This window comes from Scatophagus argus, chromosome 14 (genome assembly GCF_020382885.2).
Source record: "Scatophagus argus isolate fScaArg1 chromosome 14, fScaArg1.pri, whole genome shotgun sequence".
NCBI lineage: Eukaryota > Metazoa > Chordata > Actinopteri > Scatophagidae > Scatophagus > Scatophagus argus.
This window is the reverse complement of record NC_058506.1, coordinates 4,005,942-4,032,160: the sequence shown is the minus strand read 5'-3', so window position 1 is coordinate 4,032,160 and position 26,219 is coordinate 4,005,942. Positions and strand designations below refer to the sequence as shown.

General features: G+C 39.8%; 1 protein-coding gene across 1 annotated transcript in view; it reads left to right on the top strand.

Moving 5' to 3' along the window:
- uvrag (UV radiation resistance associated gene) overlaps positions 1–26,219 on the top strand; it is an 86,808-nt gene that overhangs the window by 21,057 nt on the left and 39,532 nt on the right. The window contains exons 9-12 of the mRNA XM_046409775.1: positions 7,782–7,866; positions 12,213–12,300; positions 12,682–12,742; positions 15,645–15,810. Of these exons, the coding sequence (XP_046265731.1) occupies positions 7,782–7,866; positions 12,213–12,300; positions 12,682–12,742; positions 15,645–15,810 (400 nt within the window). The remainder of the gene's footprint in view (positions 1–7,781; positions 7,867–12,212; positions 12,301–12,681; positions 12,743–15,644; positions 15,811–26,219) is intronic.

Here is a 26,219-nt window from a genome sequence, read left to right as displayed (position 1 = left end):
CTTCGTCACACTCTTTAGGATCTCATCTATACCTGACCGTGTGGTCTTCCCATCTCTCACACAGCCATAGGGAGATTTTGAATCAGACCGCTTGGGCTTTGTGACATCCACAGGTGGACTTGAATGCTGAGAGGAGGAAGGCTGCGGTCTGCTCTTCTTGCAGTCAAACATGGAGCAACTTTCTGCTCTGAAATTGATTCTGTGCACAGTCAGGTGCTCCACCAAATTAGCCATGTTGCCGGCCTTAGCAACGATGACTTTTTTTGCATATATTGCATCGCTCACTATTGGCATCAATCTTGCTAAAATAGAGCCAAACTTTTGACCTCGGTGGCATTTTTTTAATCGGTTCGACGACACACACACACAACTACAGTTTCCAACATAGATACACGTGAACCCCGTCTGCATGCCAAGCCAATCGCTGGCAGCATGATCAGGTCTTGATCACGTGATTAACCTCAGGGTACCGAAACTTGGCGCCAAAAGACGAAGCGTATTTTGATACTCAGTACTACCAAAGCATTTTGGTCAGTGCCATAAGAGCTGAAGTTCGGTACCCAGCCCTAGTTATACATTAAATCTCTTTGAACATAGCCTATTAAAGTATAATTTCCCAGATTTGTTTATAGTACAGTACACAGCTCAGATTTTTTCATTCTTTCCATTCATTTATGGAACTACTGTTCATAATCTGTCTTAAATTTGCAATATGTACCATTAATATACCTTGTAATGTAGAGGACACTCAAGGCAATCAAGCCAAACTTTCAGTCAAGGTTTCAGTCCTGCCTGACAGCAACAGGTAGATTATGTGCGTGCTGTGTTACCTGTTCATCTTGAGGTAACAGTAGAGTACAGTAGAGTGTGTTGTCACACACAGGAAACCCTGATCACGCTCCCAGTCAGAGGATTTGGATCTCTCAGTGTACACACACACACACACTTTACACAGATTATGCACAGTATATAGAGGCATTCCTTTTGTGTGGTTTTCACAGCCTGTGCCAGGCCATTAATGTTACTGTGTTTGTGCAGTGGTGTCACTTAATTAACCCTGTAAAGTCTGAAGCTCCTGACTGTGATGACTGAGAGCTTAGGAAGGTTTTAGTACTGGCTGTTACTGATCATGGGAAGATACAAGGCAGTGGTACTTAGGTGAGGATGCTGCAGTAGAAATAGCAAAACTGTGATATTTTCAGAGAAAATCGTGTCATGAAAATGTCATGATTTCAGTCCTGTTTGTTGGTTTGTTCGTCTGTTTGTCAGCAGGATCATGGAAAAAGTAGTGGCCTGATTTTCAGGTGTATCATGGGCTAAGAAGGAACCCATTCACCTTTGGCGTGGATCTGAATCGTGGGGCAGATACACGAATTTTTCTTTTTCAGGATGAGCAGGACTCGGTTGCGGGTGAGAAGTGGTGGTTGAGTGAGCTAGACAGTGTATGAAGAGAGAGAGCAGTGTTAGTCACAGCAAATGTAGGGATCTGTCGATAGACAGATAAACATGGCCACACCTCCGCACAACCCTGCAGGAAGGTGCCGCATTGCTGGATTTTGTGTAAATTCAGCATAAGAGCACATTAAAGAGGCAAACGCACCTGCCGCTCTTTATCGATACTTTGAACTCACTGTTATTGGCTGGAGGCTACAAGCCCACTGCTCAAAGACTTGTACCCCGAAACGTCCCCAATACAGCAAAATAGTATTGCTTAATGATAATAATAGTAATATTAATAAAACACATGCACATGCAGCATTTTGATCTGCTGGTGCTTATAAAAACGCAAGTTTAATAGCAATAGTGAGCCTGAGGATGCTTTTAATTCATCATCATTGTATTGCTGAGTGAAGACAGCTCAAAGCTGCCAAAGTAAGTTTATTTTGTCCAAGAGGTTCACCAGCTGCACTAATTGTTATGTTAGTGATTGGACCTTTTCCTTTCCTAAATAAGTTGTACAAACTGACTAGATATGTGTCAGTTTACAGTCATCAGCACAGGTTTGCTTAAAGTAGGCCAGGTGCTCTCTGTAGGAACCTTGAGTTAGTAATATCAGCTTGTGTTTGGCCAAAGGGCAGGGCACCTCACTGAGCCACCAACCTGAGGTGGGGATTGGAAATGATTAGCATGTAGTCTGCACATGTATGTAGATATACACACACACACATAAAGAGAGCACTAAGAGGGGTTCAGCGGGAAGTTTCCTTTGTGCTGCAATCCTTTAAAAAAAAGGCCGTTAATCCTCTGCCTCTTTACCTGTCACCACTCCGTCTACAGCCAAAAGAACTCGCTGCTCTCCTTCTCGGCAGCCCATTGATGGCTTTTTTCCAGGCTGGACAAGTGGTTATTAAGAAACAGGAGAAAAAATTCCTTCAGCTGGTTAAAGAGGGAAAAGGTATTTTAGGATAAATTGAAATGCTGCAGCTGAATAGGGGCTGTGCTGAAAATCTTTGTTGTTTTTTCCCAGACTCATAACTCAAAAGCCAAAAGCCATATGCTGCTGAGCTCTGCTGTACTTCCAGCTTGCTGTTTAACTCTTCTAATCAGTCTGCACATATTCATTTATTTCACTATCGGAAAAAAGCCCTGCATTAATTACAGACAGGATACTCTCTGAGACAGGTGTTTACAGTATTTCATACAGCAGCTGATTTTGTGTCTGATTGTATTTAGATTGGCACCCCAGCATGTTTGTTTCATCTGATCTCATCTTTCATTTTGGAGTCACACATGATTTTATCAATTGTAGCTTGAATTTCATTTTGAAACGTTCTTCTGGACGTTGCTGGCTTGTCTGTCAAAACACATGCAAAATTTGTTCCATTACATAATATAGATTTCTCATCAGACAAGTTGATAATGATTTATGTACTCATATAATGTCAGTGTTGATTCAATTGGAAGTGCTTCCAGAGCTCATTAGATACAGGTTTCTTTCTAAATTGTATTGACAGTTTAACACTGGGTCTATGTATGCTGCTATATAGTATCCCCAGAGGGTATCCCACATGCACAGTTAATCTTCATTCTTCGTCACACTCTTTAGGATCTCATCTATACCTGAGCGTGTGGTCTTCCCATCTCTCACACAGCCATAGGGCCCATTAGGAAATACCTCTTATCAACCTGTTATTCCCAGGAAACCGGGCCTCTCTCAAAACAAAGGTTCCAGAAAACCCAAACATACATCCGAGGCTCTGCAGGTGTGTGCGTCTACACGTGAAATAGCAGATAAAGATGAGATGAAAGTTGAGTATCCACATTAGAACCATGTTGTTGCAGACTTGCTGATGCCTATTCTGTTTTCATCTTTGTTCGTATCTGTGTGTGCTCCCTCTTCTATCCTAGGCAGCGTTAGCATAATAAGCACTGAGCAACATCAGCAGTCGGTATCATCCTGATGACAGGTTAACGACTAGCTGTTCAATGCCCGCTGATTTACAGTAATGGCAGTGAAATCATAGCAGGACTGTAGAGCTAAGCAAAGGCTTTGTTTTTTTTTTACTTCTGCAAATGCACACACGCTAAGTCCAGTGCATGTCTTTCACGCGGTCCATAACAGAGGACATATGAGCATGACCACAGTTTCTTTCCTTCTTTACAGCTGTGAATTTGAAATAAAAGTCATTCTTTTCTTCCCCCAGAATTAATGGGTTTAGTTTTCCCGGGGTCACACTCTTGTCACAATTTCCTCCTGTCTAATTTCCCTCCTTTAGCAGACGACATAAATCAGTTCTGTGAACAGCGTTTATTGTACTTAGTAACGGTAGTTATTCTCACGCTCTGTAACATAGCCAGGGCTCCCGACCAATAAATGTCAGTGGTTGGGTTTCTCAAGTATAAGGAACACAAGTTTTGTGAAGGTATGGTGTTTGGAGGTATTTGTCACCTCAGAGAAAGGGTCTCATATTGAAGCTATCATCATTAAAACTCCTTTAGCAGCAGCTCAGCTTTTACACATTTACATCCTGCAGTTGGCTGCCATCTTGATTGAGGATAAGAGGTGACAGGTACTGCAGTCTAACACTCTGTGTAATAAAAATTCAGGATGTCTTTCTATGTTTTTTCCTGCTTCTTTGTAACCTCCCCTGACACACCACTCTGTCTTTATGTCACAGCCAAACCTTTTCGTCATATAGCATGGAGAGTGTTGGCTTTAAAACAAGGCCTCTGTTGTTTTCCAAAATGCAGCATCCAATATGGTTTCCTTAACATCTTCATAAATATTACATTTCTATAATACACGTTTCCCCAGACACCAGTGTAATTTTTTACTTGGAAACAGTTCCACATTGCTCTTCAGCTCATTTCATTTCTTGTGATTCTTTGTGGTGATGTTTTGAGCTGTCGGAATTTACTTTTTTTAATCTTTTTTTAATTCCTCTATGGGTTAAAGGACTTTCAATAATTATGTCACCAAGTGAAACCTGAAGGTTTACTATGCTGAATTGTTCAGTTGTAAACACATTTAGTCTTTGACCAGTAATGTCCTGACCACAGCAAAATAAAATTAAAAGATACAGGCAGAGTGTCTTTAAAGATTCTGTTATTAATGATACAAAGTGCATCTCAATAGCTTCAGTGATAAGTTCTATTTTGCACATTTGGCATTATACATGACAGCACCTGTATTCAGGAACACGGTGGGAAGTTAAAGCTGTTTTTCCTGCAAGTTTTAACCAGTCCAGTGTTGCTGCTGTTTCTATGACAAATCCGCTCTAAACCTCTGTGCATTAGTGGATGGTAATTGATGTTTTGTGTAAGTGAGTGACAAGGACACCTCACACCTCAGAGCATCACTTTTAGCATCCTAAGAAACCGTTCCAGACCTCACCTAATCCCTGAGCACTCCAGTACTTACACAAATTTCTAGCTAGTCTCAAGCCTTTAGACCAGCAGAGTGGTTGTCCATTTTGCAGCTTGATTTCCTTCATAATCCCATAAAGCCTGATGTCTGCTGCCAGAGGGATCAGTAAAGCTGCCTGGTTGATGTATTGTAAGATCAGAACGTTTCACATGAGGTTCTCCAGTAACTGGGACATCTTTGGAGCATTATAAAGCCATGCCAAGTTTTGGATCCTACACCCACACCACTCATGTTTAATATAAAAGATAATGTATTGGTATTTGGTGTGATTTGTCTGTAGGGATGAAAGGATGAGAAGATGGATGGATAGAACAGATACGACAGAGCTGGGCATCACATGAAAGCAGAGTGCAATACAGGCCTGGACAGTCAGTGTTAAAATATGTTTTCATGTCGTCACAGCATAGGGATAGCCTGTCTGATCTCTGTCTAACACTATCTGTGTTCCCCGCTCATCTGATGGAGATGGTTGCGAGTAACTTTATTTTCTCCCTGCCTCTGTCTCTGTCAGGTTATCTCTTCTTTTGCCCCTATGATGTCAGGTTGAGAAGTATGGATATGCGTGGAAGTATGTGATAAAAAGCAACGCCTGTGATCCAGCTGATGACACATGATTTGATAATCTTAATTGCTCAAAACACATTTTGCTGCCAGCTGCTGTAATCCCATCTGACAGTGTGGACTGCAGGCTTGATTAGAAGTTCAGTCATCAAAATAATAATAAGAAGAAATATTAGAAAACAATTTAAATGCATGCAGTAGACAGTGTTTAACTGCACATGTATTGCATTTATGACATGACAGATCAGTGCAGGTGTTAGAAAAACATAACAAAACGTTGATTTGTGCTTTCCATGCAACTGAACTGTTAACATCTGTAACAACGTTTTGCACTCCAACTTTAGCAGTCGCTAACATCACTGAGTAATGCTGCAGAAAGCGTGGGAAACGACCAGAAACATTACAAGATGTTTGAATTGACAGAAGTTTAATTATTGATTTCATTATAGTACAAAAGATGAGAAAGCAGTGGGTGCTACCAGTTGTACTGTTGCCTGGCTGTTCATGGACATTAATGGGTGCTTGGTTGGGATACGTGAGAAGAAAATTTGATTAAAGACCCTGTTTTGGCCATTTATGACTTTTAGTTATTAGTGTTTTTCCTTTCAACGTACTTTAAGTTTGTTTTATTCTGCTCAAATAATATGCCAAAAATAGAAACCAAAAAACTTATCAACAAGTGAATCAGAATTGGAGCCAGTTATATTAGTACTCCACTGACTTAGTATTGGACTACTACGACATTAACAGACTCACCACGGACAGTTTAAAAAAGGATCAGAATAGATGCATCTGAACCAGAGGTGTCATCATTATTCTAAAATGAATTCCTCTTCTTTGTCAAAAGCTTCCATCTGCATTGCCCACAATGCAGCTTGACTGTTTGGTCAGAGTCTCAGGTCGGTTATGTTCGTGTAGTCTTCAGCCTTTATGAGTAGCAAGCTACGGTCTCAAATTAAGTCTTGTAAACTAAGTTTTCTCTAACTTCACAGCTGCAGATTTTTTTTTTTTTTCATTTTTAAACTTGTAGTCTTCAGCCCAAACTGACTGTGACATCAGTTGAGGCAATTCATCAGACTTTGTGCAAGTCCATCTGGAGCCATGATAGGCTATAAGCAACTTGTCTTTCATTATGCAATTATACACCCCAACACCTGGAATCAGACTTGTGTGAAATGCGTAAGATCTATGCATTTCCTCTTTAATGGTTCTGTCCTCATCAACTTCCCTCTGCTCTTCCTGGGGTATTGTTAAGTTCTCACAGTTAAATGTAAATACTGTGTAGTTCTCTGTACATTTTAAATGGAGGCACCGGGAAAAGTAGCCTTATCTTTTCCGTAAGCCAACTCCCCTTGGTTTGTGTGAAAGTGGAAGAGCAGTGACTTGACACCAGGGTCCTCCTATGAGGCCAGCCACCTTGGGGAGAAACCTCATTACTGATATTTATGTTCACAGTCTGAACATAAAACATTCAGCATGTGATTTTTGGCACGAAGAGCTTTGCTTTGTGGCTCTCTTCTCTCTTTGTCACCACAGTCTGACATAGCAGCTTCAGTCCATAAGCTCTTGCACCTTGAACTCTTAAGAATCCTTAGGTTTTAATAATTATCACAAAGCACACATAGTTGTCCATTTGTCTTTTTCCTTTTTCAGCTTCAGAGATGGAACACTAAATAAGCAAACCCTTTCTCCTGTTTATTTGAGAGTGTTGGCGGGAAAAATGTGAAACATACATGTGGTTTGGTTGTTTTGAATCAGTGCTTGTCTATTTACTTCAGATGGGTATCACATTTAATAACTGTTCCAAAAGAGAACCAACTTAGCTTTTCAAAATTAAATTAAGTGCTGAGTATGAAATCCTCTAATGATGTCAGTAATATGTTTAATTTTATTTATTAATATTATGCATATGTTTTTGTGTTAATATATAGTATAATAATAATATAATATATAGTATATGATGCTGTATGAACACTGATTGAGTTAGAGGGTTTTAATATTGTCATAACCTGGAGTTATACTTCGTTCTAGCTGTTGTGAGCTTGCCAATATTGCAGTTACACAACATCCACAGGCTGCATCATCACTTTTCCTTATCTGTCTGATTTTATTTATTTGTGCAGCTCTGTATTTACAGAGTCTGACAAATCCTGTAATTTGAATACATGTTGTTTGGTTTTATGTGGTGTCAAAAGGAAATGATTTTGGTCTGATCAAAAGAGCTGTTTGATCTTGCTTAAGTTTAACAGTGGATGGCAGCCAACCAAACACCAGCCCACCTGGCTGTTCAGATGTAGTAGAACAGAACACACACACCTGATAATTTACTTTTTCCCCTTTCTATCCCTGCCAGAGGAAGCATTCTCCGCTCAACACGAGAGTCTGAAAGATGAGAAAGAATCCTTATCCAAGCTGCAGAAGGAATGCACTGCCAAGAGGTATGTGTGAACCTGTAATTAGCTCTAGCTTTATTTCTGCACAGAAAATACACTTGTATGAAATGCATTTATCCCCTTCAGCTAGACATTATCCAGAGTCCACTGAATGATGTGGTTCAGTGTGAATTGTGATGGGACTACACCCTTGCTCTTTGCCACCCATCACACCCTTTCAAAACAAGGGGATGTCTTTTTCGTCTGGTGCTGCCTCTTTATGTGTATTCAACAGAGATTTTGCACATTGTGCTAAGAAGCATGTTGGCCTGTGTTTTCTTTGGCCTGTGTGGAGATGTGCGGTGGGTTCCGACCCTGGACATGGCTTTGTTTGTCTGAGAGGTACCTGGCAGTCAAAGGGTAAACCAGAGCCCCGGGAAGGCCAGTACTGGCCAAGAGACCCAGCAAACAGGAAATTAACACAGACACTTATACATCTGCCTCACATCCATTGCCTGGAAATATCTGTGTGGATGTTGTTTTCTTCATGGAAATGTCTCCTTTTATTTAACTTCTTTTTATACTTTTAGCTAAGGAAAGGTTGTGCTGAGCATGTATACTTTTTTCAGCCTTTCTCCGATCCTGTTCAATATTTCACCTCCAATTTTGAACAGTGTTGAAGTGTCTCCCAAAATTAGGACTACAATGATCTTTTAAAAAGGCACCAGTCTATATTGATTATAGTCATTCAGTTGCACTCACTGTTGAGGTGAGTGTGCTTTTTGGAAGCACTTTGTCTTTCTATATTGCAGTAGACTGCCCGAGGTCTTAAATTTACTCCCCATTGGTAACCAGTGGTTGAAAGAAAAAGATGATACAGAGTACCTTATTCAAGTAGTACATTTTTTTTTACTATGTTGATATACTTCATTTGAGCCGTCTAGATTTATATTGTGACTGTATAGAGGAGGCCCAACCCCCAAACTTGGAACCACTGGACTAAACCACCTAACTATATATAAAGTAGTTAAACAGGGGATCAGCTAGCATGGCTCTGTCAAATGGTGAGCTTTAAAGTCTGCCTAGCAGCACCTTTAAAGCTCACTCATTAACACATCCACGTTTACCTTATTTGTTTAATCCGAAAAAAAAACTCTATGTGCTAAGCTGTGCTAAGCTCTGTGTGCAGATATTACTGAAATACTTTTACTTAAGAAGGATTTTGAACACAGTAGGTATACGTTTAGATTGTTGCAATGGTGCATTTACTTAAGTAAAGAATCTAAGTATTTCTACCATTGCTGTTGGTCATGTGCCAGGACATGTGTATTTGCTTACTTAGGCCAACTAAATGTAGATTAGTGCTCATATTTTGTCAGTCACAGAAATAGTTCTGCAAAACCTGGAAGAGTCGTGTTATATTTACTTGGATTTGGATTTGAAAGGGACACCTAACAGCATTTTTTCCCAGCACATATACATAATATGTGTATATAGCATAAAACAAGAAGACCTAGATTGTAATTCATTAATTAATTTTGAGATTTAATTTCCCTTTAAATAAGGATAGTCGGGGGATTTTATTTAATTTATTTTCTTCACAAAAGTCTGAATTTCTGAACACTATTTCAGTCTGTAATGATATTTTATGTCTGTTAAATGGGAAAAAGTGATAAAACGTTGGATTAGGTAAATGAACTGTCCCCATATGGCACTGTTCTAGTCGTACTGACCACTCAGAGCTCTTTTCACTACTGTGGCATGCTTCCATTCACACACTGATGGCAGAGGCTGCTATCCATCAGAAAGCATTGATCTTGACCATCATTGACCATTTGCACACATTGACGCACTGATGGTGCAGCAATCTGGGTGTTCAGTGTATTGCTCAAGGACACTTTGACATGCAGACCTGTCGGAGCTGGGGATCGAACCACCAACCCTTCTGATAAGTGGACACATACCAGGTGCGCACATACTAGGGAGCACATAGTATAGAACACATACTGTCCGTTAACTAATTTTTTATTAGCAGCATTTAGGCTCTTTCTTTAGTCATTACTTATTATTAATGCACATGTTAAAAGTTTTCCAAATAAGGTTGTAGTACCACAAGAAATGTCATTTTCCCTTAATAACACTAAATATAAATATGGTCCAGGGTTATGTAACAAAACACAAAATTAGAGTTAATAGCATCCCGATAAATCTAAATATGTCTTCCTAACTTAGAACAAGTTCTGCATTCCAAAATTAGATTTCACTGATAAGAAATTCACTAGTTATTTGAGTTGGTGTTAAGTGTCATACTACTAGTGAATATCATAAGCAAGCGCTCACTTGATTAATGGCCTTGTAGTTATAGAATGTGGTCAAAAGGCGTTAAGAAACGCTTAATAATAACTAATAAAGAGTCGATATGCTACTAATTTGCACGCTGAAAAAGAACCTTTTAATGATTAATATGTGTTCCTTAATCGTCACTTTTCATCAGTTAGAATTACCCCACCCTGCCATGGGAAAACCTGATAAAACTTCGCTGGTTTGATAGAACTTCACAACTGACAATGAATGTCTTATTATGGCTATAAAGTCAAGTCAAGTGGTTTTTTTATTGTCATTTAAGCTGTTTACAGTAGTACAGTGAACAGTGAATCAAGACAAGGTTTGTCCAGGGACTGTGTGCTACACAAAAGTCAACACGTTACTGTGTGTGTTCCTGTATATACAGTTGAAACCAGAAGTTTACATACACTGTATAAAAAGACACATAATCTTTTTTTTTCTCACTGTCTGACATTAAATCAGATTAAACTTTTCCTGTTTTAGGTCAGTTAGGATTACCAAAATTATTTCTATTTGCTAAATATCAGAATAATGAGAGAGAGTATTTTTAGACAATTTTTTATTACTTTCATACTTACATTTCAGTAGTATTTGGTACCATTGCCTTTAAACTGTATGACTTGGGTCAGACGTTTTGGATATCCTTCCATAAGCTTCTCACAATAGTTAGCAGGAATTTTGGCCCATTCCTCCTGACAGAGCTGGTGTAACTGAGCCGAGTTTGTAGGCTGCCTTGCTTGCACATGCCTTTTCAGCTCTGCCCATAAATTTTCAATAGGATTGAGATCAGGGCTTTGTGATAGCCACTCCAAAACATTGACTTTGTTGTCCTTAAGCCACTTTGTAACTAGTTTGGCAGTATGCTTTGGGTCGTTGTCCATTTGGAAGACCCATTTGCGCCCAAGCTTTAACTTCCTGGCTGATGCCTTGAGATGTTGCTTCAGTATTTCCACATAATGTTCTTTCCTCATGATGCCATCTTTTTTGTGAAGTGCACCAGTCCCTCTTGCAGCAAAACAACCTCACAACGTGATGCTGCCACCCCCGTATTTCACAGTTGGGATGGTGTTCTCAGGCTTGCAAGCTTCCGCCTTTTTCCTCCAAGCATAATAATGGTCATTATGGCCAAACAGTTCGATTTTAGTTTCATCAGACCACAGGACATGTCTCCAAATATTGAGGTCTTTGTCCCTGCGGGCATTTGCAAACTGTAATCTGGCTTTTTTTTCTTTTGGAGTAATGGCCTCTTCCTGGCAGAGTGGCCTTTCGGCCCATGTCGGTAGACACTTTGAAGAAAGCAATAAAAAAATGTCTAAAATATTCTTTCTCTCATTATTCTGGCATTTAGCAAGTAGAAATAATTTTGGTAATCCTAATTGACCTAAAACGGGAAAAGTTAAATCTGATTTGATATCAGAGGTGAGAAAAAAAAGATTTTGTGTCTTTTTATATAGTGTATGTAAACTTCTGGTTTCAACTGTACATACTATACCGCTGTCAAGATGTACATAATAACAAAGCGACTATACATAATGGACAAAGACTATTCATATTGCACAAAAGCCTGAACATAGTGCAAGCAGCACTGATCAGAACACGGCTTTGTGTGGGTGTGTAGACACATAAAATGCAGTAAACAGTATGCGGTCTTAAGTGACAATATGCAATGTTGTGCAGTGAACGTCAGTTCAGGCTCTGAGAGTCGAAGAATCTTACGGCTTGGGTAAAGAAGCTGCTTCACATATATAGAACAATAGGAGATTAACCTAATCTTCTGCTTAACCTGCTATAACACATCTTCATGCTGCATGAATAAATTCTGTGTTCATTATGACTCCTTTCTGTTCTCAGTAACTTTCACTTTAGTGCTCTTTTCCACCAGCCATCTCTTCCTACACTCTTACTCTTGCTACACTCCTTTCCTCACGATCTTGTCTGTGCTCTGTCTGTAGTCAATCCTTCGCCTTACAACTCCTTATGTCCTCTACTCTTAGCTGCAACTTTTGTCTGCTTTGACCAGCCGGTTACTAATTGTGATGTCATCGTGTCTGCTTTTGTCTCCCCAGAGAGCAGTTCCTCAAGTCCAATGCCCAGCTCACCTTCCGCTGTCGTCAGCTCCTCTCTGAGCTTTCCTACATTTACCCCATTGATGTGGTGAGTTGGACCTGGTGGTACATTGCTGCACAGCATGTTGTTGACAGGCAACTGCAAAGAATTATCTGGTTGCAAAACCAGGGCTTTGATAATTCAGAAATGGTGCAGATAGTTGTAACAGTTCTGTTTTTTATTTCCACTGACTTTTCGTATATCATACAAAGTCATCACCTTTCTTTTTAACATGATTCTCTAACATATATTCCAACATTGGCATTCAAAGTAACTCTTGTAAATTCACTGCCACTAGACAACGATGGAATGATTTAAAGCAAGTGTCTCTGCCAGAGGCAAATTGCTGTTTTCTCTCACACATGTCTGGGTCTGTTGCTGCTATGTGATCGTTGTCTTTATTATAAAACGCATTATTTACGTCCACAGGCTAATCAGTCAGATTATGTCATCTGCGGAGTGAAGCTGCCAAACTCTGAAGACTTTCAAGGTAATTTATTATGTGCCTGCTTGTGTGTTTCAAGGTTACAGGAGGATAGGCTGCGGTAAGGCATGCCGAACAAATGTTTCGCCTTAACTTTAATGTGTGTCGTTAAGTGTCGATGTTTGGTGAGGAAAAACAATTCAACATGTTACAATCTGAGGGCTGATGATCTCATAGATATAGTATCGCTGATATCATCGTTTGTATTATTAGTATTATAGGTGCCAATTTGGCATTACTGTGCTCAAGTATTACAGTCTTTAAAATTCATAGATGATAATTGTGTCTACTGATTAGCGATTTTTTTAATGCATAAAAGATATAATGACATAATTATATTATCAATAGGGAGCCAGTAATTTCTCCAGCTGGGAAATGCTCAACTCTGGCTAGTTCTAATCAAAATCACAATACAATACACACATAACAGCTTGTCTTCCCTCTGATACTCTGTGTGACATGAGTTAGCAATGATTAAGCACCATTCTAACCACTTTCCTGCTGTCTTTGAAATTTCAAATTAAGAGACATGCACACACCAACCTTCCTGTGCTATTTTCATGGTAAGAGACATGGTTTAATTGACATCACTTCATTTCTCATTCTTGTTGGTCAGCAGTTTCTAAAAATAAAAAGAAACGTAAGAAAGAAGAAAGAACTTGGACTCTTGAAGTGTTAAAGTAAGGAAAATGTTTATAGTTGGAGCCATGCATTTGGGCCTTGCAGAGAAGGCAGACAAAACTGGCAGACAAAAAGCATTCATTCTGTGTTTTTTGAACTCTTGGCCTTTCTGATTTCTTGTTGGCTGTTGATGGAGGAGTTGTTCAGCACTAGATTTTTGTTGCAAGATTCTTTTGTATCTGGTTTACCACCACAGAAACCACATGGTATAATATCAGAGACGCAGCATTAGGCTTGAAAAAAACTTTAGTCAGCAGGCAGTTTCGACCACAAAGCCCTTGTTATCACGTTGGTGTGCTGGGTTAGAGTAAGGGTCACACTGCATGTGTCGTGATAAATGGGATGTGCTGTCGCAGCAAGGCAAGCTTGATGACTTCATGACATGTCAATAGCTCTGATGAATTGAGGGGAGTGTTGGATTGAATGGTTAAAGAATGGTAAGCTTTGGTCTCCATACTGAGAACACACTGGCTACTGTCCACTCAACATTCTCCAGCTCCTCTTCCTCACAGCTGGTGACACCCAGCAGGCCTCTGAACCCACAATTCAGCAATACCACTCCTAATCTCCTCCGCTCCCTGCTGTCACACTCCACCTGTTAACATCTTTTAAGAGCACTCTAAAGTGCGTAGTAATGACAGCCAGCCCATTTGTGTTTGCAGCAATCACTTGTTCCCATAAGGTGGAGGCCTGTGTCTGCTTCTGCCTCCCAGTCCTGCATAGGTGGACACACAGCAGTGAGTAAACAACTGAGCATGTGCTGTGGCAGAAGATAAAAGGCCTAACAGAGAGCATATTAATGCATTTACTCCTAACTTCCTTCTCCTGTATGCCCTCCCATATGGTCAGGTGGCTTGTGGTTTGTGAAATGTGGAGAAGGGCTGTTATGCAATCCATTGACCCTCTAACATAACCACTGTGACCATTAAACATCTCACAAAGGCCGTGTGCGGCCATGCAATGTAGAGACCTCAGAAAGGAAGGCCGTAGAAGCATGTGTTTTACCTCTTCATTTTACCCCATTACTGACCCCTACTCTCATTTGTGTGAGGTCTGCCCCAGAGAAGGACTGATCAAGTCTTGAGCTGCCTGGATGTGTGTTGAAGTCATTTTAAATAGGCCTATAGGGGAGGATGTTCCACATTAGAGACCAGGGTCAGGGTTAGTTGGAGTCCTAATCCTACTGGGGGTCAAAGTGGAACAGGGTGGCACTCTGCTGAGGCCCTTCAGTGTTTTAAATTTAACTAAGCTTTCCTTGTCAGCTCAGTCAGACGAGATGTCAGCAGTCTCCACTTGCACCCTAAGGTGTTGCTTATAGTTGTCCTTCGGTTGACCTGGTATCCCTGTTAGTGCGTAGCATCACCCAAAAGCACCAAAGGCCAGGATGCTGTTTAACCCAGGTGCTTTTGTCGCTTTGGATAAAAAAAAAATGCAGGAAGAATAATGATACAAAACAGGCTTTCTGTGTTAAGTTGAAAAACACACAGTCTGAGCCAAGAAGTCTACTACTCACTATTGCCATAGTCTATTATTTCAAAGGATGAAGATAAAAACCACGGTGATTTTAAGTCTTTGCCTCGAGCAGTGTCCTGCTGCTGTTTGAGAATGTGAAACCACTTAGCGTGCTGTCTTGAAACAATTCTCGTAAGCGAGATGGTTTGCTGTTTCTTTAGCTGTCAGAAATGTTCACGAAGGCATCCAGTTTTCCACCCTTTAAGATATTTGGACTCCGAGCAGATTTATGTGATGCTTTTGCTTCTCAAGCACATATCTGAAAGAAATTGAGTGCCCCTTTGCAGCCAGTGTTGGGTAGCGTGGTGCGATGTCTGTTGTGCCACATTTCTATTGCTTTCAAAACACTTTCCCACAAATGCAACTGCTCTTCTTCCTGTGAATTGTTGGTTATCTTTGAGAGGATGTTTATACATTTTTGATTGAATCCACAAGACGACATGTTTTATTTAAAAACTTTTCTATGTAATGAGAGTACCTTCCAAGCAAAACAAATATCTCAGATTGTAGGCTTTGAAGTTCTTGATGTGATAAAATACTGACTTTAAAATGCTGCTGTTTTGAATTTAATCTGCATTAGAGCCTCTACACTTGGAGGCTTTCTTGTGTTGATGTAGATCAATTTAAAAACTCATTAATGGATTTACAAGTACAACAGTTTTTGTTTGTTTCTTGTGTTCACTGGAACTTCTTTTTTTCTTTTTTTTTTCTGCAGCAAAGGATGATGGGAGCGTGGCAGTCGCCCTTGGTTACACATCGCATCTGGTCCTGATGATCTCGTGCTTCCTGCAGATCCCTCTTAGGTATCCGGTGATGCATAAGGGTTCTCGCTCCTCCATCAAGGACACCATCACTGACAGACTGACTGAGAAGGAGAGAGAGTAAGTAGGCTCAATACTTTACAAGAATCAAGATATAAGATTCAAGAATCTGATATGATTCACGATATTAATTAGAACCAAATCAAATATTGCGACCATGACACAAGCTATTCCTTTGGTGTGTTCTCAGAACAACACTGACCTTCTGATAACATGATGAATCCATCAGTAAGCACAAACTAAATACATGATAGAAATGCACAATACTAAAAATCTGCATTTTTTACGATCCCAAAATGAAATGTTAAGTCCAAATAAGATCAACCTTGATTGATGGAGCATAATTTTAACTGCATTTTTTTTTTTTTTTTTTTGTGGTGGGTCAGGAAAGAAGTTGTTTTAGAAAAATATCCAAACTCTTCTCCGCTCTCACGTAACCAGGGTTGTAAAGAGGATCTAACAGACTATTGCAGCACCCAACAGTTGTGGCAAAAATAACACAAAATTTTATTGAACGTAACTTCAAGAGCCACTCAACACCGGATTATAGCTTGGAACACACTCAGACAATGGATAAGAATCCTGACAAATCAGTAGACAGTGTAATTAAGTCATTTACTCAAAAAATATTTTAGAGTTAAGTAACTTTTGAGTTAAACGGCAAAATAAAAGCAAAAAAAACAAAACAAAAACAAAACACATACAGTATGACTGTTGTGTGAATCATAACAAAAACATTGATATGTGTAGGAACAGGGAAATTGGCTTTTTAGTGTAACAAACACAGAATTAGATGAGTCACAGTTCCCATGTGAAAACGATCTCATTTATCCCACATTTCAACCACAAGGTTATCATCAAGATAATCTGTTTAAACGTTGGATAAATAAAGGCGTTTTTTTTCTTTGGTAAGATTTTGGAATCTATTTCCTGTTTTAAACTTTTCCTTTGTTGCCCATGCCATCACTTAACAAGTGATGTGCTCTGTCTTATTTCACTGTCTGATTTGTAGTGTCCCAACAAATTATCCCCAGACTTTTCCCCTGCATGTTTTCAGAGCTTTTCTTCCAGACTGACGAGCGCTAAATTTGTTTCGCATTCACTCAGTTCATTCAGTTGTCCTTTTAGAATTTCCATCCAAATGCTAAATTATCTTCTTGATGTTCTCTGACTCTGTGAGTGTGTCCATCTTGTCTGTCTTGTTGGCTTTTTTTTTTTTTTGTTAGTTTTTTTGGGTTTTTTTGTTAGCTGCCTGCCTACTATATAATGAAAATCTATCATTGTACTCACAGAAAGGTCTAGTTAGTAACTTACAGAGTTCATGTGAATGCTTTCTGGTAAGGAATGGCTGGTGCTCATTTCCAGTTGCAATAGTCAAGTTCAAAAAGTGTTGAACATTTGTTACATTTTTAAGGCTATTAACATGAAATTTTATATGGCAAATCCTTGCTGCATGTTTGTGTCAACAGCAGCCCTTAATGATTACACTGTTCTTTTATTTCCACCAGATTTATTACACTTTTAGTTATATATCAAACATTAAGCGCCACACCTAATAACTCATTGCAAAGACCTGGAATTTTGTAATCAATAAATTTGGTGACGCCTGATATTTAAAATTTGAACAGATCATAAATTCAAATATTTGGTACAGAGTATAGTATATTATGTGTGGACTCTTAACTTATGGCTTGTACTGCTTAACTGTTCTAAGCATTTTAAGTTTAAGCTGAAGTTCAGATCAAAAGATATCCAATTGTTTCAGTTGGACTGGAATTAACCATCAGTTCTCTGATAATGAAGATTGCTCAAAAATTGTTGATTGACCCTGCCAGTTTCCTCAGAGCTGTCTGTACATCTCTGTGTGAGATCGCTGCCATTTGTTAGTCACAGACATTAACAGAAGAAGTGTCCCTCTGTCCACATATTTTTCAGCTACTTGTCTTTGTTAGAGTTACAGTCATCTTGGGTAAACCAAGTTGTTGTAGCAGTTCTCATCACACCCCTTGTTTGTATTTGTCCCTTGTATTTGTCCTCATCACACCCCTCAGCTGCATGTTACTATGGCGTCTTTTCATCCTTCAGCTGCTGGTACCTGCAGTATTCTGTCTATATGCAGAGAGAGAACCAGTGAAATTTCAAGAAGATTTGGACATGATAAATGATCATGGTTATGTTTTGTCCACTTTGTCACTTAAAACCTTGCTCTTCCACTCTCAGCTGGGCTCATTAATATAATGAGATGCGGTGCTTCGGTCTGATTCTGAGGTCCTTAAGGGTCTCTGAGTCTGTCACAAATAAAATGTGCAGTGTGGGGCCAAAACAAGATTAGCCAGACGAGCTGAATATTTGGAAATCTGGCAGATGCAACTACTCTGAAGAACAAATTTGACTAAACCTACACCCATTCCTGATATTTTTGAATGTTTATTTCGGTGCATAACAGGAACCAAATATTGTTCTTGTATATTAACTTCATTATCTGTTTGCTTCTCATTAGAATGTTCTCCAAGTTTCCATGTAGTCAATCTTCTAATCTTATACAGGAGTGTAAGGACCAGTGTTTTTGTAAGCTTTGCCTCGTTTACCACTGTTGGTGTAAAACACTGTCTTCTTTGTTCAGCTTCTATAACTGACTAATCAGAGGATAAACAGTGACTTTTGAAATTCTTCTCTTCTCGCTTACTTTGACTACACAAGGTTTAGGTGGAGTTTTGATGAAGGCATCACACACACGTACACACACACCACAGACCATGCAGCAGCCTGCAATCATATGTCCCCTCTCGGGCTTGGCTTCTGGATTTGGATGCAGATCAAAGCTTGAAATATTCAGACTGGGCCAAGTGCATTGTAGAGAAATCTCAGCATAGTCAGTCATTTTTACAAAAAATCGCATCTGTCCCCATTTTGATTGCTCACCTGCATGACTTGTCTTCTTAAGCTGTTTTGTTTTGACCATGGTAACGAGTTCCCCTTGTTTTTAATTTACTTAGGTGTCTAGAGCATCTGTAATGAAGCTTTGCCGAGACTCTACATCAAAGTGCCCTTTTAATGCTAGTGTCTCAAATACACCCTGAAGCTGTATATACTTGGCTTCTGATCCGCACAACATTATGCAGTTTTTGTTGAATCATAAAGTATGCATGACTGGAGACACTGTGTTGACACAGAGAGAAGCGATAAACTGAGAATCTAACCTCACCTGGGGCTTTGTCAGGGCCGTTTGTGTGAGTCTTGAATTATACAGGCACTGTTATTACAGCAAGGCCCAAAATAATGAAATTAGTATTTGTATATGTTATGGTCCTGTAACTATGCATCAAGTCATAATAATAAAAAAAAATTGCTAATTGCACGCTTGGGACACAGGTATGCAGGTGCTGAGGTTTGACATTCCGCACACGTAGGACCTCCTTCAGTAAGTGAGGGATGGGGAGTTACGAGGAAGATTGTGCTATAATGAGCAGTGTTACTAATAGCTGTGAATGTTGACGAATATGATTGCTTCCTCTGTGTTAAGAATGAATAGTTTGAGTAAGTTCAAAGCCACCGGAAGAACATGATAAAAGTGAAAGTTCACAGTCATGCTTGCACTTGTTACACGTTACATTTGTCGATATTAAGACTATTTTTTAAATTATTTTTCATACGTTTTCTGCTGAGTGTTTATTGCTTGTAATTTGAGCTCACGTGGGCATTTTGGATGCCATAATGGACCTTTTTTATATTTGACATGTGTTTGAGAATCTTTGTATCTTTCTGGTGGCTGTAAAGGAACAGATTGTCATTTGAAACATGAAGAAAGCTCATTATGGTGAATTATTTAAATTGGTTGGAGAAGAGATGCAGGCCAGATGGTGATTTTAAATCAGGTCATTATGGCAGGACTGCAGACCAGAAAGGCTCACCATTCTTTTGGTTCTGTTCTGACCTTTAAATGTTCTATGTTTAGCCACTTTTGGAGTTACGTGGCAGACATGTGCCAAGCCATGGGTGTAACCGTGTAGTGTTCAACAGCTCCTGTGTTTACCTGTACTTCTGTGTGTTGTCCAAGTAACTGCTTATTTTTGGTCGGGAATGTTGAGTGCAAAGAAGCACTGACACTTTGATATCCACGTGTCAAACATAAGAAGACAAACAGCTGTGGAAAAGTGTGTGAGAAAAAGTAAGACATCATCAGACAACACAGTGACTGAGCAGCCACCTTCTCTTTGTGGATGACTATGTCATGACAACAGCTGGAGAGGCTCAAAGGCAGTCACTTTACCCATCCTCAGTCCTACCATGTAGGATATTTACATCAGCATCCAGCAACAAAAAAATAAATATGTAGACTGAGTGGCTGTCGAACAGACACAACAATCAGTTTCCCTGAGAGAGGCCATACTTTCACCCCCCCACCCCCCAACATGTTTATGACCCCTGAGGTCTCAGCGGGCTGCAGACACACAGCAAAATGATGTGTGGGGAGACGGAAAGCAACAAGCCGAGCTCCAAAAGTGTGCAAAAAAGAGGTGATTAAAGTGTCGGAAAGAGGCAGCCAGTGGTGATAAGTGAGGTGGCATGGGATCGGTTTCTCAGAGCGTGGTAGGATTAGCATGCAGTCAGTCAGTTATAATGGCATGCACACAGGAACCTTCTGTTGTTTTACTTACATGCTGCACTGAAGGCCCCTGTAAAATGGTAATTGTCCTGACCCCTCTTTTGCAATGTGATGAATCTTTGAGCTCATTTTAGATGACCTCATGCCCCTTTCTGTGGCTTTACTGCAATACAGAGTGTGGATCCAAAATGTGGTAAATGCAATATTTGCCCAACATCAAAATCTCTCATGTTTATAGAGTGGTGGATGATCTGGCCTAAAAATAAAATCACAATCTTTAATTGCAGTCATGATTGATAAATTGTGAGCTTTTTTCTCGGTCTTGTTTCAATCCCCTGAAGACTATAATAACTCTATTGGTTTGTTCACGTAGTGTGTATCTGCTAGTCATTGAGGTGATGTGAAATTTGAAAACAGCAGTAAGAGGGCATTAAATATTTGCCTGAAAAGTAGAATGTGGACGCCTTCGAGATCAGTTACAATCTAACATGTTTATTTGCCTGAGCTCTGGTTATAGTTGTTACGTTGGCCTTCGTAGTGGTGTGAACTGTATGAATATATTTACACCTTCTGAGTGTGGCTAATGTCACTTTACTCCAGCTGCAGAATAGAGTAATGGCTGCCTAATGTTCACGTAGTCTGATATTTTTCCTCAGGAAAACCAGTCAAGTCACGTGCCGATCTGAACTCTGTTACCCTGCAGCACTTTGGTGAAGGCAGAGTTTGAAACTGTCCCTGTAAGAATATTTGAGAGAGGTGTGGAATATGACTGCATGGTTTGGCACTCTGTGTGATTTGGCCTTTTTGAGATCACAACAACATCCTCCTCCCTGCCAGAGACGTTCTCTAAAATCAGTGGACTCTAACGACATGTTGCACCCACATTTTGTCCTGTGGAGAACCCGGTTCCAATATTTCTGATTGCATGGGGGAGAAGGAGGGAGATACGATCCAGATGTCCAGTGTCTGATTGAGACCAGAACCCAGCTATTAAAAAGCAAGCACTGCCTCAAATAGTCATCGGCCCCAAAGTATTGCGGCAAATCATTTTTTTTGTTTTTTACAGTTTTCTTTATCATTAGCAAAAGGAAAAAAGGATGTAAGTGGGATTTACACATCACTGCTTGGTTCAAACACAAAATAAATTGTTACTGGGGGTAGCGAAAGTGAATGCCTGGGGAGGGAAGCCAGCATAAGATGAGAGCAACCTGTGAGCTCCAAGAAAAGGGGTTATTGTTCTGGGGCTTCAGCAGTTTCATGTCTCTTAACGTGGACCATGTGCATAGGAGAGGGCAAACTGCACCCAGACTACCAAGTCCTGCTCAACAGAGGCAGGGACAAGCGCCGTGAGGCTGCAGGGCAGGTTAAACATCCTGCTCAAAGACATAATACAGGAAGGCGTACACACTCAAAGAGTTTGAGCATCAGCAGTTAAAGGGTAAGTTCACCCAGATGACTTGCTCAGACACACTTTCTAACTTACCCTTAGATTTGACTTTATCTACCAAGGTTTAGAGATGCAGTAGGTATACTGAAACTAAATAATAAAAGGATAAAATGCCAAATGATAATATTAAAAAAACAAAAAACATAATGATGATAATAATTTCTGCTGCCATAGTGAATCAATCGGATTTCATTTTTGCCACCTGATCCTTCATCTTTCTTCAGTGTTTCATCACACTCCTATCAACACAGCTCAACGCAATAACAATACACACAATTCTAAAATGTTACAGCCTCAACTACAAACTTCTTTGTAGTTTTGGGGCAGTTCCCACCTATATTAAAATGACTATTAAGTATAATGTAAAAAGAAAATTCTGTGATCTCCTTGATTCGATAAGAGACTGCACATTGTCCGACATTATAGAATAAATCATGTCATTTAAGCAGTGTGATATGTGTATGTTTAGTTGTGGTTATTATATTCCTCACAGAAGAGATGAAGGAGGTGATTAACTTGGGAGTCATTGAGCTTGAATCAAATTCCGACAAATGGCTCATTATTTAGGTCTGTATGTCAACTATCAAGGCACCCTGGGACTGGACAGAATGTTTACTTGTCTTTTGAGGTTTTCTGCCAGATCACTCAAGGACAATGGCAGGAATGGTATGTTTATAAAAGCTCTGAAGAAGTCAATGATTCTCTTTTAGGTTGACAGTTTAGTTGTATAAGCAGCCCTTCATCTTGGAGCCCTGCTGCTGCACAGCCTATGAGCAGTCTTGTCCATACCTCATTAAAAAGATAACAAAAAGCATCTGTGCTGAATGGCTTTCTGAAAGATGCTGTAGGTTGAAAGGGATGGCCAAGCTGGCTGAAAACATCTCATAGTTGTAGCCCAAGCCGTATATCAGTCGATAGTGGAATATGTTGTCTGATATGTGTCAGTGCAGAATAAAGATGTGCTGGATAATTTAGAATTTCTGTCAAAATTCCCTGTGAAGGCTGCTATTTCAGGAGACTTATGTTTACAATAGAGTCTATTGTAACTGTAAAATATCCGGCCTCCATTACTTATCTTTCTTTAATAACTACATTTTAGGAATCATTAAAAAAACAGCTTATGCATACATTCTTCACATAAGCACTATAAAGAATATTGGTAAATATATTGATCTGAATTTTTTCTTTACTCCTAATTTTCGCATCCGCCCCAAAATCCAGCATCATTCATACTCTACTCATAGTTTAATTTTGTACTCTGGTTCGTGGAATGAGTGAAAAAATGAATGCACTTGAAGCTGTCATTATATCAGCTCTTGTTCTCATTTTAAGCTAGCAGTATAGCTCTAATAATGGAAACAGCTGTTAGTCTGTCCATATACAGTATCTCAATGACTATTAGATGGATTGGCACAGAATGCTGTACAGACATTAATGGCACCCCAGAGGATGAATCCGTCTGACTTTCATGTAGCGTCACTATGATGTTTACATTTGTGAAACATTTCAACAAATATTGGACTGATTTTCGTGAAAGCTTTTGTGACATTTATAGTGCTCAGGGGATGATTTCTTATTATTGATTCCCTGTTTCTTTCTCTTGCGCCACATTGGTTTTAAGTGAAATGTCTTCAAAGACACTGGAGAGATAGCCATTCATTTTTGTACACATATTTGTTTCACCTTGTCATAACTAAGGTAATCCCCTGACTTTTCGTCTTACCCCACTGTCAGGTCAGAATTTTAACTTGTCCAGTTCTTTATTTGTGACCACATAGCTGAAAACTATTGACATGCACTTCAACCGAAGCTATCCTCTGTGTTTAGTGCTAATTAGCAAATATTACCATACTGAAACAAGACACTGAATATGGCAAATATTCAATCTGCTTAGCCTCAGCATGTTCTCATGGTCATCATGAGCATGCCATTTAGTTTAATGTATAAGTGTGTGCAAGTACAGTCTCAGAGCAGCTTCCACAGATGCAAACTCTTGTTAGTACTGTGATGATCATGAAGGTTGGGCAATTTTTGATATTTAAGGTCAGGTAGCATATATTTTTCTTAAAGACTGGGATGAAATGATGGCCTGCTTTTAACTTATGTTTTTGAGTAGTGAGTGCTATACAGGGTGCTGGTCAGATTGAGCTTTCTCCATCTCTGCTTATGATTAAAACAATGGAAGAAAACAAAGGAAAGGAAAAAAAAAGGTGCAGGTTGGAAGCTGGGGTCAGCGGACCTCTGGATATTCTTAAGAGCTGTGATGAAAACCCAGTATGACAGAGCGAGGAACCACCACATCACTCAGGAGATATTTTAACAGCATAGACCAAGATGGCGAAATGGTTATACCGGGGTCTTAAGTGCAACAGCGGTCATTAAAATAGCATTCACTGACAGATGCTCAGTGTAATCATTTCTCAGATATTGAAAATTACAGCTCAAAGTGATTTATATAGTAAGCACTGCCATTAGAGCTTTGACAGTTGCAAGGCAGGTGTTTTTTTAAAAAGCAAGCCCAGATGATTTATGGTCCCCTGCCGTTTGAAATTGCACATTAAAGGCATTGTGAAACTCACAAGCCCACCCCATTAAAGCAGGGGTGTAGGAACTGGCCAAGGCTCGTCTCCAGCATGTGAGCCAGAACTGTTGTTTTGCACATTTGGAGTATTAATTAGGATGTCTAAACAGGCAAGCCAACACATGTGGAGACCTCAGTCTGTGTATACATTACATTAGGTCAGCCAGTCACTAGGAATCTTCCCACTTTACTCTCATAACCCATAGTAAAGCCGAGCCCGACCACCCACCTGCATAGCTGTCCTCCTTCATACTTCTGTGTTTAATACAATGGACCCAAGAGGGAAACGAGAAGAGTCCAATATACTATAACATGTTTAAATATACATACTCTTTATAGTTTGCACAAGAAGCGCCCCAATGACCTTGTGACCTTGGCTTTCTAATAGACAGTATTTAAGAGAGCTTCCTGTAGAGACAAGGGTCATTTTAACTCTTTAAGAGCTTAAAGGAGCTCAGTGTCTTCTGTTTTGGCTCTGTTGTTGGTGCAAAACTCCAAAAACTAGTGTCAGGTAGTTTAATTAGTTAGTTTGAATATTCAGGTTAGGCTGTATGTACAAAGCAAAGTGCATATACAGTGTTTTAACAAAGTCTTTGGACCTTTTCTCTTTGCACAAAAAGCCCACAAATGTGGCCATTTAACCAGAGGCTATAAAAGATGTCATTTACTAACACCTGCCAGGAGGACACCAAGTACAGTCCAAGCAGACAGTATGCACACTGGTGGTGGTGGATCCCTTCAAGATGAAGTATCTGTAACTTAGCCTGCTGTTCAAATATTCCTCAGCAGAAATAAAAAAAAAGTGTTGGACAGGAAGGAAGAGCAAAGAACTTCCTATTACTTCATCCCATCATTGTAGCTATGTTTATTGGTTGTTTCCTCATTTTAACAAGAGTGCCTATATTTTGTCTAGACCCTGCAGTTAAAGAGCTGGCAGGCCAGCGGCATTTATATTCCCTCTCATAAAGACAGGGGACTTTCCTGTGAAGTGCAGCTTTTGTCTTTTTACAATGTCATGGCTCCACACTTATTAATTATATATTTTTGTGTCTACATGTAGAGCCAGCACTCTCACATTAACTATCCTGCAGTGAGATTGCTCTGACGGGTAATTTTTATATGACCGGGTGGAAAAAAGTGACAGGTTTATTTCTGCTCTCAACTCACTGTCATTTCTTTTTCATCTTTTTGTCCAGTGCACTCAGAGTTGAATATTAGCTAAATGAAAGCAGATTTCATGTTTCAACAATCAATCTTTTAGATAGACGCTAAAGCGAGTGGGCGTGTTGATTGCGGTGTCTGTCATATTCAGTTTGCTGTGTTAGTTTCGCGGACATGACCCTTCAACAGGGCTGCCACCGAGGGGAACAGGAGAGGGATGTGCTGATGGAAGAAATGGTTTGATTAAGGAAAGTGAGGAAATCTGTGGAGGCCTGCTGAGACAGAGATGATTTGATTTGATTTATATGTACAACAAAATTAAACAGCAGAGCCAATGGCGTTGTGCATGAGGTGCAAGAGGCGAAGTAAGCGTGACTTCATGTGAAACAACACAAAACAAATAGTTGCAAGCCAGTGGGAAAGCACAAATAGTGCCACAAACAGTACTTTTCCCGCCTGCGTGTGAATCTTTCTGGTTTGTGTCTGTTTATCCTCAACCCTCCCTACTGATGGACAGACAGGGTACTGATTTTGGCCTCCAGGATTGTAAATTCATTTCATCCTGTTTAGTGTAGTGGACTGCATAAGTTTATGCAGCCGCTGCTGTGTGAGTGATTAAAAATGGTGTTTGGTCTCCTTGTACTCTGCAGTTCCTTATGTCTCTCCTACACACA